Source organism: Patella vulgata, chromosome 9 (genome assembly GCF_932274485.2).
Source record: "Patella vulgata chromosome 9, xgPatVulg1.2, whole genome shotgun sequence".
Lineage (NCBI taxonomy): Eukaryota > Metazoa > Mollusca > Gastropoda > Patellidae > Patella > Patella vulgata.
The window spans coordinates 26,865,104-26,879,862 of NC_065887.2; the positions used below are offsets into that span (position 1 = coordinate 26,865,104).

At 33.7% G+C, this 14,759-nt stretch overlaps 1 protein-coding gene across 1 annotated transcript in view; it reads left to right on the forward strand.

Moving 5' to 3' along the window:
• The first annotated feature begins 489 nt into the window (after window positions 1–489).
• The window catches only part of LOC126831546 (potassium voltage-gated channel subfamily H member 7), a 130,312-nt gene continuing 116,042 nt past the window's right edge, over window positions 490–14,759 (forward strand). The window contains exon 1 of the mRNA XM_056103200.1: window positions 490–825. Coding sequence (XP_055959175.1) covers window positions 750–825 — 76 coding nt within the window. The 5' untranslated portion in view covers window positions 490–749. The remainder of the gene's footprint in view (window positions 826–14,759) is intronic.

Below are 14,759 nucleotides of genomic sequence, written 5' to 3' on the forward strand. Positions count from 1 at the left end.
AATCGGAATTATAAACCCTTTTCATTTTACCCCATCAAACAATACAAAAAAATATGCAATTAATTCTAATGTACGGTTATCATTTTTGGTTGCATTCACTCTCTGTGAAACTCTCTCAAGTATGTACCTGTTACAGTGATCAAAGTACCGCATGTTCGATCAAGCGCGCACGCCTGGGTATTCGCGCGTGGCCCTTTCATGAAAATCGATACTTGGCTGTGTTATTTATTCATCGCTCTACAATATATTGAAGGTTTGTACTTCGCGCAAGCCGACATATCATTTTCACAGCTTACAAAACAGATGAGACCTGTTAAAACAAATTTTACGCTAGTCCTAATTTTCATCACGGCTGCTAGACCTCGTCCCTGTCTGACCGATTCCACAGAATGACGTTTGCGGATGAAGCCAATAGTACTGCGGCTGTGCGGAAGAAGATTTCCAGCTGCTGTGATGAGGCAGTAGACGATGCTATGAGAGTAGCTATGTTGTTATAACGAATACGATGATAGCGTGAAAAGATGTATAAATGGCATAATGTCTGCTCCTAAATATATCGTTTATGTATGCCAGACCTTTTGTGTGCCTATTGTGTCAATCTCGTCGCAACATACTGTTTAGTAGTACTGCCGTTCTTGTGATTTAGCTTATATTTTATTACGTAAAATTTTGCACAGCCATTTTTCCTTAGTGTAATACTCTGGTTTGGAAATATGAGTTAACTGTGTCTGATCATCTAAGAATTAACAATGCCTGTGCGACGAGGACATGTGGCCCCTCCCAACATCTTTATTGATACCATAATTAGAAAATTCGATGGACAAAGTGAGTATAAACTGTATTTTACCATAGTGTTATACATTGTTTACATTTATGACTGATATTCATACATTTTTGAGTTCTGAATTTACATCATGTTAATATTTCTGTTTTATGTTATGATTCCTGAGTTATTATTACTCTTATACATCTACAGTTAGATATATTCATTAAGTATATATGCATATTCCAATATTTCAACATTCATAATTATCAAAATCAGAGGCGAAATTTAGTTTTAAAATGAAGACATAAGTGCTCAAATATACAAGAATACAACATGTGTTGTGTATGTGAATTTCCAAAATAAACCTGAAGTGGTGTTGAAGAAAAGAAGACATACCCAATTATATACTGAAAATTGTTGGGAGACATTGAATATTTACAGCTTTAACAGTAGACTTAGCTATTGAATAGAACACAAATTATGTTTGTAATTTGAAAAATGAAGCTCAACACAGATACTTTATTAAAGATTTCATACTAAATGTCAGCTTTTCCAGTACTCAAATCATATCTAATTTTTAAGACCACATAAACTGTGATCATGATTCAAAATACAATTTTTTTTTACCACTCTTAGGCTCTTTGAACTCACTTGACATTGCCATTCTGTGTGTGTGCGCATTTTGATGAAGTCTTAGTCTAGTCCGTCTTCAAACTGTCCATTTACATGTACACTACTTTTGGGTACGAAAATAGTGATTTTATTAACAGAACACATGTAGGCTATATAATTCAAGCTTCGGATGTAGGAGAAATCTGAGTAATGAACTGTAGGTGTCTGCAGATGACAAAAGGAAGCATCTTTTCTTATCGGACAAACCTTCCAGTCAAGTATTCTACTTCCAGTTTTTTCCATCTCAGGAGACATTTCATGCATGAGTTGTTCCTCCTTTTAGTTCATCTCTATCTGTAAGCACCACGCTGTCAGAGGTCTACTTTTAGTTTTTTTCATTTCATGCATGAATGACTCCTCATTTGAAGTGTGATAACACATTTTTTAGTCTCTGGAAACTAAAATTGATTGAAGGATATTATAATGATTACTTGGATTGATTATTGAATAAAACTGTAAGAAAACTGACAGTAACAATTTAATACTGCATTGTCTAACAAGTTTTAAAAAACAAATTTGTCAGATTTTTAAAATTTTTCTATGGGCATTCTAATAAAAGATAAATAAATAACATGGGATGAGTTTCCTACTTGTACCGGTATACATATATTTATGTAAATTTAAAATGGCAATAGTGTTAATAATTCATAGAACAAATGATCAGCATCTACATTTTACTAGCTGACAATCAAATTCGTATCTTTTTACAGTAGAATATGTTATTGAGAGTTAAATATTAGACATTATTCGAGAGGGTTGCATGCAACAGAGACTTATTTATTAGAATATATATACAAGTAGCTTAATATGAATATTTACCAATTAATATGGTTAAATACTGAGGAATGGTGATCGATTGTTCTCACTCGCATAGCCATAGACTCATTGGTAGTTTAATATTCTGGATGTTTGTCTACCGTGCCATCCTTGTCAGTGAAATATTGTTCTACAGAAGTATTTTAGACCAAAACATTGGAGTTGCAAGAGTAGTTTGTCTTTTTGGGGTTCCTAAACAATGTAAATTTAAGGTATATATTGTTTTATGCATGATTTGATATTTATCGGTGAAAATTAACATAAACATCATATTTTGAATTTGTAAAACCTAAATGACCGGTTTCATTTACATGTAGATGTAAAATCATTGAAACTTGGTTAATATCTCACATTTGTTGCAATAAAAACTCATTACCTGTAGTCATTGATTGCTTGAAGGGAATATTTACTAAATGTTATAGTGGCCGTCCTCAATTATGACTAGTAACAATATGGATAACATATAATGACCAACAAAATTTAGTTTGAGGGCTATGCATATACAAATGTGTATAAAGGTGTCCATATTTTTGGCCATGTTTGTATCTGTTCTATCCTGAAAACATACTTGTATATGTACATATGTAAGATAAATAGAAATAAACTCAATTACATGTAACAATCTCAAAACCAAAATATCTAATGTAGAAATGTTCAGTTTGTGTGCAAAGTCAAACAAGAACTTTTGGGTATCTAGGAATTGCATTATTAAACTAACAATGTATCTGCACATTCTGTAAGAGTGTGTATATTATTGTCTCAGATATACATATACATCTAGAATGCAATTACCAGCAATATGCTTGATCGATATCCATCTTAATGAATACAGATTTCAAAGCTGCTTCATAGATTTTGTGTTTTATGAGCTGATCATTTGCAGTGACTTGACGAGGTCAGAATTTCCCTCAATTTCATAGTTGTCAACTATGTGTTAACTCTATGATGTAGACATTATATTACACTGAATATTTAACTTTGATACTATGAAAGACAAAGTTCCATGGACTGGCAAAATAGTTATTAGCTGGTCATTTGATGCATAGTTGTGACCATGAACATCTGTGTTATAGACAAGCCCAGTGGCATGTGGTATCAGGTGTTTTGAGAGTCCTGTAGGCTCAACAGTGTCATTACAAGTATTCTTTGACGTGCTTGATATGCCCCCCCCCCCTCCCTCCACAGTTGGAATTTGATAGAGTAGGCAAAAATTTTCTCCAAAGCTTTGGATACAGATTTATTTTCAAACTGATTAAAGTATAATAATAGGAGCTACTAAAAATCATTCCTTTCTTTCACAACTTGGGGATCACGTGGGTAAGTGGGTAAGACGCTAGCTCGCTAGCCTGGAGGTCGGGTGTTCTATCCCTGCATTGGCCGAGAAAGTTCATCCAGATTTTCCGGCGTGGTTCTCCCTTGTCAGTGATGCAGGACGGAGGGGCTGACAAGGAAAGCTGTCTAGTCGTTCGGATGGGACGAAAAACCGAGGTCCCGTGTACACATTGGCGTGCACGTAAAAGATCCCTTGGCAGTTGGAATTCGATATAAGAGTAGGCCGTAGTGCCGCTGTCCGGGCAAAATTTCCCTCATAGCACACTGTATGGCGTATGCCCGTCTTCATTAGCCCAGGTTAGGAGCAGAACAGTAGGACGTTAAACTCCATTTCATTTCATTTCATTTCTTTCACAACTTAAAACTGTACAAATCATACTGTACTGCGATATGGTGCAAATTCCTATTTGCTACAAATATTTTTAGCACTTGGGGGGAAAAAAATAAGAAAAACAACAGCAAGTTGTGACTTCTTCATGTGTATCCATTATACATGTATTTATTTTTTTATTTTAATTGAAATATAACATACATGTATTATTGTGTAAATGGACTTAATGTCACATCAATTCACATCCATTACATAATATCAGTTTTAAAAAGTAACATATATATGATGTTTTTGATTGCGTGCAGACAGCCATCAATGAAGAATAGAATCTAGTGATGGAATAGTGATTATTTTTCTTTCTTTTTTTACTAAATAATTGAGTTTGGTCATTAACTTGATGGTATTTACTTCATTTGTTAGAAACGTTGTATAATTTTATTTTCTATGGTATAGTGCTTAAAGTTGATGTCAAGCGTGTAGAATCTGTAGAACAAAGTTTCTTGAAGGTTTGTTTACATATACATATACCAACACAAAAAAGAAACACTTTGCAAGAGCATTGGTACTAAGTAAAGCATTTTGGGAGTTTGCTGCAAGTTATTTGATTGTTCGAGAGATTGAAAACAGTTCTCCAACAAAGGGACATATTGGCTCAGCAATTCAGACTGGGCTGAATCAAATGAAATGCTTTGAGGGGGTACATGTACATGTTTTCTTTGTTCATTTTTAATGAACACTTCTTTTGGACAAATGAAATGAAATGGGGTTTAACGTCCTACTGCTCCGAACTGGGCTAATGAAGATGGACATACACCATACAGTGTGCTATGAGGGAAATTTTGCCCAGACAGAGGCACTACGGCCTACTCTTATATTGAGTTCCAACTGTCGAGGGATCTTTTACATACACGCCAATGTGTATACGGGACCTCATTTTTTCGCCCCATCCAAACGACTAGACAGCTGTCCTTGTCAGATTCCCAATCCTGCATCACTGACAAGGGGGAACCACGCCGGAAAATCTGGATGAACTTTCTCAGCCAATGCAGGGATCGAACGCCCGACCTCCAGGCTAGCGAGCTAGCGTGCTAGCGTCTTAGCCACCATGACCCCCTTCTTTTGGACAAGGAACTGAGTCCCAAGCGCTACTCACTTTCTTGTTCTTGTTGTTTTTCTTGGTTGTGACAATCTTCGAACAATCATTAGTACGATCAACATGAAACTTGGCATGCTTGATCCTTTGACAATTGCGTATATCGATTTTTAATATGTTGCAATTCCAATATAAATGCGATGACATCATGCTCTATTCCTGGTCCATAGCATGCTTGTACTTGTTTTACTAAAATCTCAGTCCTGTGTTAAATTGTTTGCATATTTGATTTACCTTCCGTAGCTGACATTTTCACCATATGAGATGAAAATCAACTAGAATAATCATTATTTGATGTAAAACTGTGAAAAAATTATCCTCATCCTTATTTTTTTTTTTCATTTTTAAACCATAAAAAGCAAGTCTATAAAAGACCCATTACTCCCAGGATAATGAACATTTGCCTATGAGTTAGATAAAATAATCTAATTGCTATTAAAGAACTTGGATTGTTGGGAGGCTACAATGCATTTTATTACCACTAGTCAACAAAAAACTGCTACCCATTGATAATAATGAATGAGTTTAATCAAACCAGAGTATATAATATAAATTGATTGTCACAAAAGATTCAAAGAAATTCCCAACAGAGATGTTATTTCCATTCTGTTTTGTCTGTGCTCTGAATGGCAGTAACCACTAGCATCGTTGAAGTTCTGATGGTTCAATACATACAATACACGTATTGTCCGTGCAATAAACACAGCATATGATATCAAATTATCACATTTATCATGATTAAAGCCAACATTAACAGTTTCGTCCCCAAAACTCTTTAATAAACAAATCCATTCATGAGAGACAAAGTACATTAATACTGTAATTATGGCTTGATAATGTCTATATCGGTTAGTGGACATTGATTCTATATCTGTGGTATGGTTTTATTGTTACATTAATTTGGGTTTGACACAAATAAATGATTGTTATTTCACAAGATGTTGATTGTTATTGGTCCACGTTCTGGGTGTCAGTGATGTACATGTATATGAATGTTATTGTCCCCCGCCTTTCAAACTTAAAGAAAGCAGGGTACTAATAAAATGGGTCTGCCGGGCCGTCCGGCCATCCATGTATGTCTGTCTGCCCATCCGGCTGCCTGTCTGTCACACAATTTGGGACCCAGTAACCCTCCTCCTAATTGAGCTAGAATGTTCAAACTTGATGTGTTTATTAGGTGAATGCCTTGCTGGAGTTCAAAGATGAGCATTTTCTGCTAAGGCTAAGCAGAGATAAGCAATTGGATTGGTTAATGCTTTCGGACACGATAACTTGAATTCTAATTAAAGATACATTATTTAAGATTTAGATAAAGAGCTAGGCTTTCTTGCTATAATAGTTCGAAAATAGATAATGTAAAATGAATAATTTGAAAATTTCATTCAAATTACCGGTACTCTACTGCGAGCGAAGATATTAGCTGTTGAAGATTTAACAAGACGTGTTCAATAATTTCAACCACCGTACTGGTTGTTCGAAGCTAAGTCTCGCTCCACCATTTTTAGCTTAAATCAAAATATGGCTGAACTGTTCTAATCTATTTAATATCGGAGAAATCTGATGCCATCGAGAGTCGATTATGGCCGAATGAACAAGTTATGAGCTTATAGCCGCTAACGGTCCTGTGGATAACTTAATTATGATCTGGTGGCTTGAAGAAATTTGGGACTGGTGTGTTTTTTAGTGAAAATAACTTTGTTTAAATACATATATGGTCTTCAACTTTAGTTTACTTATTTCTTGGCATGTTTTTCTTTTGAAAAAAAAACAACACATTTTTACCTCAGCCATCGAGAGTCGATTATGGCCGAATGAACAAGTTATGAGCTTATAGGGGCTAACGGTCCTGTGGATAACTTAATTATGATCTGGTGGCTTGAAGAAATTTGGGACTGGTGTGTTTTTCAGTGAAAATAACTTTGTTTAAATACATATATGGTCTTCAACTTTAGTTTACTTATTTTTTGGCATGTTTTTCTTTTGAAAAAAACCCAACACATTTTTACCTCAGCCATCGAGAGTCGATTATGGCCGAATGAACAAGTTATGAGCTTATAGGGGCTAACGGTCCTGTGGATAACTTAATTATGATCTGGTGGCTTGAAGAAATTTGGGACTGGTGTGTTTTTCAGTGAAAATAACTTTGTTTAAATACATATATGGTCTTCAACTTTAGTTTATTTATTTTTTGGCATGTTTTTCTTTTGAAAAAAAACCAACACATTTTTACCTCAGCTTATATAAGATAAATTCAAAATTGCATTTTCATGCAGATCTACTATGACATTATTTATGGTTGTATAAAACTAGGTTACTCCATTTAATTAATATAACATAAATTTCCATTTCATATAATCCTGGTAGTAACTCATTATAATCCAATTTATAGGCTGATGTTCTATGGCCTAGTAAAGTACGATAGCTAGTAAATTAAGTAGAGCAATAGAATATATCACAAGTTTCGATGTTAGATACCAGCTGTGACGTTAGGTCTTTACTACAAATAATTGACCTAAGTACCGCGATAACCATGAATTTGTAATATATTTGTTAAAGAACCATTGCTGTTTGTCCAGAGTGGCCAATACTATTTGATACTAAACACTGATAGCTTGCCTTGAAAGTATCATCACTACATTTTCCATACTGCTAAGGATCTGATTCCTGGGTGCACTATACTTAATTGGTCAGACTTGAGCTTGTGGAAATGCATGCTTTGTATAGAAAATGGTTACAAATTGAAAAAATGTCCCTTGTGCTGCAAATTTAATTCATAATTTGATATCTTGTTCTCTTTGAGATCCTAACTGGTCTGAAAAAAACTTGTTTTACCCATTGGGTGTGATTTGATAACACATTTACATTAGAGATATTCAAATTCCTCATCTAATGGTTAAGAGCATTATCAGCTACACTTACTCTGGTAAAGTGTTTCTGGTTGGTTATCTTCCCCTGGCTCTGGTTCTTATGTCGATTTCAGAAGTAGACATGAAAATAGACTCTCTCAAAGAACCTAGCCAATGTCCCCCTGCGTATGGTGTTATAACAATGTACAGTCACCTCGGCTACAGCAACTTGGATTGAAATGTTCTGTACATTTCCCAAAGGCTTTAAGATGTGATCCTTTGTAATAAATTAATTAGGTCATCTTGTAACCTGGAAAAGAAAATAATAGAGAAATTCTATTCAGTCACCCACCAGTTTGGGAGAAGACTGCTGTCGATGGGTAATAGATGATCATTTCACATAGGCAATAGTTTGAGGTGTAAGCTATGATAATCTTCACCTATTGTCAAGTCTGAATATAACACACCTGTCATAGACTTTGTCAGTTACAAATTATCACACAACATACATTATAATATGTACGTTATGTGATAATTTGTACTTGACAAAGTCTGTGACCAGGTGCCTTATGTCTAGGCTTACCTGTTTAGTGACATGTTACTCTTCATGGTGGTATTTTTAGATTTAAAAAAAGAACAGGATTTCCCAATCATAACTGGTAATATTTTTTTTTTTAAGAATTCTTATTTTTTTCCCCCAGTAGTTTGGATCATGGGTTCCACGTCGGCTGTATATGCCGGTCTTGACCTACGGCTATGGAAAATGACCGTTCCTAGATCTGACCTAACGGTCATTTTGCACGCCGGAAAGAGGGTCTTTTTTTAAAAAAAAAAAAATTTCAAACATGACTACGATCGACCTTCACTGTGTAACTATACAAGAATGCACGTCGTCTAGAAGCCAATCTCGTGATTGGTGTTATAGAGTTGTATATATAGTCGTCAACAGATTATACTGAGTGTTGTTTTGATAATTAATGATGAGTATCTGGTAGTAGAACAATAAATGTTAATAAGTGGGAATCTAATCAACGGCGTGAAGCGGCCCATTGTTAATCACTCACATATTGACCACGTGTCATAAGAATTTTCAACAACAAAGCCGTTTACCGCTACTACGGTCAGGCACAATGTAAACGAGGTTATTATGATCTTCGAAAAAGGGCAATTGCTATGAAGTATTGATAATTCCACGTGTAGAAGAAATGTTGTGTATATACGGTTACACTTATACACGACCATATTCTAGGGGGCGCTAGTGTCGCTAGCCGTGAAGTTAGTTATCCGTTAGTCATTTAGTTATACATTTTTAGGATTTAAGTCACAATTCTGCGGCCCGTACTTCCGTAAGAGATGGTCTAAAACCAAAAAAATGTGAGATGTATGCCATGGATAATTATATATTTATCTTCATTTCAAAGTTATTGTATTACAACTTAAAATTATCCAGGTCAGTGTGTTTTCTATAGAGCACGTATTAATTACGTGTGAGCTACTGAAATGGTTTTTCTCCGGTCAATTCAACTATTTCGTTATTTAAGTAGCCAAAACGGAATATTTAATTATTAAATAATTATCATGAGCCTTACTAATATTTCATTTTTAAGTCAAATATATTTTTTTTTGTGCACCCCATGGTGACAAAGTAGTATAGACACGTGAATTCACAATACCCTACCATGAATAAAAAACATGAAATATAAATTTACTTTGAAAAGTTTTCGTGCGTTATCAAAAATGACCAAAAATGACCGGCAGTGAAAATTTTAAAGTGGAAGCCCTGGTTTGGATAGAGTCTTTAAAGATTGTTTATATGTACGTACAAGTAAATAGGCGGTTGAACATACAAAATGTAGAAGGAACATATCTTTAATCGATTCCCTTTAAAATGATGTCTAACATGTGCACCAATGAAAACAATTTCCCATAATTACAGTGGCTATAGTTACATCTATGCTCTATTTGTCTATCAAATTGCCGTCCCATACTTCTTGCCAATGGTCTGTGAAATTATCAAAACTAATTACTGGCTATGTTGTTTTGGGATCCACCTATACACTCACCTGTTGAAACTGTTTAAACTCTGTTTCCAGATATTAGATCAAAGGTTGTAATAGAATATTTTGAACCTGCACATTTTTAGGCTTGCTTTCCATTACAGGTTGAGAGAACAGATTGCTGTTCAGTTCAAAATAATGTTGGAAGAAACATGGTCAATAAATGTATTTATTGATGAAAATATGTGTTTCTATTAAGCGAACAGTTTGACAAATAAATTTATTTTACGATAATAGTAGGAGTTTAATGAGAAGGTAATTAGTAGTACTGACCATTAGACTTTTCAAGAGCTGGTTATGGCGCCTCACAGAAGGACTAGACTTGTGCCTAAATATATGACTGAGGTCTTTATTGTCGGCAAGAGAGAGGTTGTTGATGGACTAGAATCTATCTCTTAACCAACTTTGATTGACTTCTATTGGTCATTAATGAAACCAGCTAAGACTTATTAGCTACCAACAATTACTTAAATAACTTCAATCTGGCCACAGATGTCTATTCAAGGGAAAATACAGGGAATCTATGAATTGAGTTGGTCAATATATGGGTCGTAGAACGATTGCTCTAGCTTATACAAATTTACGTTATCATGTTTGTTAATGTTAGGACAACTATTGAAGAAGTACCCACTTGCGTCATGGACAATATTTAAAGGTTAGAACAGAAGCTGTTAAGAACTTTACTTTTGATATTGATTAAGAGTATTCATTTGTGCTTTAGCAAAATATATAAGTAGCTGTTTCTATAAGTACATGTATATGTATGTGTTACAGTTTTCAACTTTGAATGTGTACAAAGTATCTATATGGTCAAATCAGGTCAATTCTATTTTTATATGCCCACATTTTAATGTGGACATATTTTGTCGTCGCCCCCTGTCTGTCCAGACGTCCATCTGTCCGTTCAACTTTGAATGTGTAAAAAGTATCTACAATGTATATGGTCAAATCAGGTCAATTCTATTTTTATATGCCCACATTTTAATGTGGACGTATTTTGTCGTCGCCCCCTATCTGTCCAGACGTCCATCTATCCGTCCACAATTTGTTTGTGGACACTCTACAGGACCATAACTTCCTGGATTATGGCTCCTGATTATACAAAAAAATCTCATTTTGAGCTTGTGTTCCCTTGGATTATGGCCCCTGATTATACGAAAAATCACATGTTTAGCTTGTTCTAGAGGTCACAATTTTTAGCCGATTTTGATGAAACTTAAAATGTATGTTTATAATCCAAAGATTGGTTCCTTTCGATATTCACACATATTGGTCCATAACTTCCTGGATTATACATTGTAGCTCCTGATGGTACAAAAAATCACATTTTTAGCTTGTGTTCCCTTTAGAGGTCACAATTTTTATCCGATTAGAAAAAATATTTGAATATATCACCGTTACACCATAATGATGGAGTTCAAATTTTGTGAAAATCGGACTGAAACTGCCGGACAAAATGGCCGCTCCCTGTATGCATGTTAAAACATGTGTTTATATCCCAAAGATCTCACTTCATTTCGATATTTGCGCATTTCAGACCACAATTTCCTGGATTATGGCCCCCTGATTGTTTGAAATATCACGGTTTTTTTTTTTAGCTTCTTCTCTATCCATCTCTTGGAAAATGTGGGTGTATTTTGCATTGCAACTGCTAGTTTTATCAATCTACAAAGTGCTAACGTCTCTTGAGTCCCTACATGTATTTGCTTATGACTGGATTGGAGTCATTTCTGATCCAATTTTAATGCCGTTCATCAATTTAAATTACATCCACTATTTGTCACTGATTCACATTATTCTTCTATTTTTACCCTTTAAATAAGCTTATAAGTAACTTTAATACATAATGAATCATAATCTGTTTTTATATTCAGTTTTTATCAATCATGGAATAGGCCTTGATAAATTTTAATTTGAATACATTTTGGATTTAAGTCACAAATAGCTAGTGGATGGTTTAGATATTTAATTTTTTCTTATTTGATAAAACTTGTTGTGGCCCAGTGGATGAGTTCAGATTTCAATGCAGTTTGTTAATTATTTGCAAATATATGTATAAATGGCTTCCCACGTACATACTTATACAGAAGAGCTTATTTTGTGTTATTGCTGTAGAAATAAAATTAAATTCGCAATGAAAGCTAGCATCCCAAACTTATAATTATTTTCCTGATGCCATTTCTGAAAGCTCTAGGTGGGTGTATCTAATCGATGTATATCTTCAACTTCAGTACTCACTCATACAATGGCTAAACGTTGGTGTATTAAATGTGAATTTATGAAGCAGTTTTATGAATATTAATGAATGTTTTTATTGATCTGAATTTATTGTCCTTAAATAATAATATTATGATGCACACATACATGTATATTACTTGATATGCTTAAATATTAAAATGAATAAACAATTTATAGGATCATTTCACTATGTCTTTTGAAGTGTGGTCTTATACATGTATTGTCTTCACCCCTGCCCATCTGTCCACCAGTCCATCTGACTGTTATAGACACTCGATGGGTTGAATTGATCATCCAACTAACTATTAATTTATACGCAGTAAAGTCACAGGACGAAGAATATTCTAACCTACATGTATGTTTGTTATTTTCTTAATCTGGATTCAATGAATGATTGGGACTCTTATTTTCATCTTGGAGTTAACCTACTACATTATACGTTACATTGATACTGATGAAACAAGCATAAACTTGTGATTTCAGAGGATAGAATAAATCAAATTCAGTTCAATTAAAGTCACTCCACAAAACTTTTGGTTGGTGGGTTATGAAATGACACAGTGAATAAAGTTTAATAAATAATCACTTGTTCAAATTATTTCCCTTGAAAGAGTATATGATTTACAATGTAATTGATTCAAGTTGAAATAATCTGTTAAAGATTAATTTCGGTTTTTCGATATAAAACCATCACAATTAAAAACCGTCAAAAATACTGTCTTCAGAAAAATATTAAAAAACCAAACATTTTTCTGGATGATATTTTACATAAATATTTAAAACATGTCTTCCTTTTTATGTTTTTACGATATTTTATTGCTTAATGATGAATAAGTAGCAATAAATACTGTTATAAACTCCTAAGTGTTCATTCCACCAAGTTTGCAAATGCAGATAAAGAGCTTTGTTTATGTCATGTGACTTCTCGCTCACTTTTCCACCCGACTGGTACCATTAGAATTATCCCTGCTTCAGTTCAATTTCTATGCATCTTGACAAATTGTTTATATCGATGCTTTGATTTTCCAAAGGAATCATTGATTTTCTGACTGAAATAAATTTTAATAAAGCAGAAATATAAATAATGCCAACTATACTGAGAGTTCCGGTATATTTGACTAAATCAGTGGACACTTTTTCACATAGTACTAATGTTTTATAGTTTAATTTAGTATTCTTGCATTGTATAATGCATTTTCAAGAAGGTATGCACTTGAATGAGAAAAAAAGGAGTTTGCAAGGGTAAATGAATAGCATCCAGTCGTACCCGTAGCTATAAAATAACGTGCATGATCAAAAGAACACAAGCTTTTTTAAATGTTTCTTGGGCCTCCTTCGTGTAAATATTCTTAATTTAATTAAAATATCATAATTACATGTAATGTGTTGGATAATAAATTTTTTAGCAAGTCTTCATAGATCTGTCTGTGTTTGGACCAGCTCATTAAATTTTGTTTGAAAATTCTGTACTGTAATTATGCTAAAGAATTTTTAATAATATTGACTACAAAGTGTCAAGTGTATACACCGGGGGCATTTCCAAGATTTTATGCATGTTTATTTACATATTTTTTGAAAATATTGCAATATATGTTTCCAGGGTTATCGTCCAGCTCTAATATACATTATAGTTACATGTACATGTAGATCTGATATATTCTGTATGATGTAGTTGTTTTGTAAATGATAGAATATTATATCAGGAAGGCTAATGAAAAGAACATGTCAATTATTGGTCCTGTTTCTGACATTTAATGGCAAAGTATTAAATATCCATCAAGCTAATTATCTACACATCCGTCTTGTTATTTGACCTCGTGTGTATCCTAATCAGTTTTTACTTGCAAGAAAACTAATTATCACTTGTCTTTGAAGAAAGGCAACTCAAGTTTCACCAAACAGGTACTATACATTATGAATGAATTTGTAAAGGGATTCCCCTGATAATGTAGTTATGAACAGTACAATCATATAAAAAAGACTTACTTTTATGAGCTGCTTGAAAACTTTATTATGTTTTATAAGTACTGTAGTACTGAATGTTCTGTAAAGGCAGATGTTCTATCATGAAACAGAAATAGGTTTATGTAGGTTGTGTTTGTGACCATCCCTTATTTTATAAAATATTGCAATAACCAGTTGATTAAATATTTAACATCTTTGATCTCTGCAAGTTTTATGAAACTCTACCAGATTATATTTTCTCTATTTCTTTAGAAATACATTTTGTACCTAGAAAAGTAGTCTATTTCCAGCACTAGTATTAAAATACAGGTTTTACAGAGGTATATTATAATAATAATCAACCCAGTATGAATTCCTATATAATACTTCTGTTTTTCTTATTTTTGGAATTGCTAGAATCTAGAGTAGTGTCATTTATTCTGTGGTTCATGGTCCTATGGCAGTGTGATGAAAACACATTTGGATGCAATTTTTTGAATAGAAAACATCTCTAATAATATAAAGGACAAATAATATTGTTCAGAATTGCATATGTTACTTTTGTTGCTAGTTCGTCAATTATAATAAATGTGCAATTGAACCG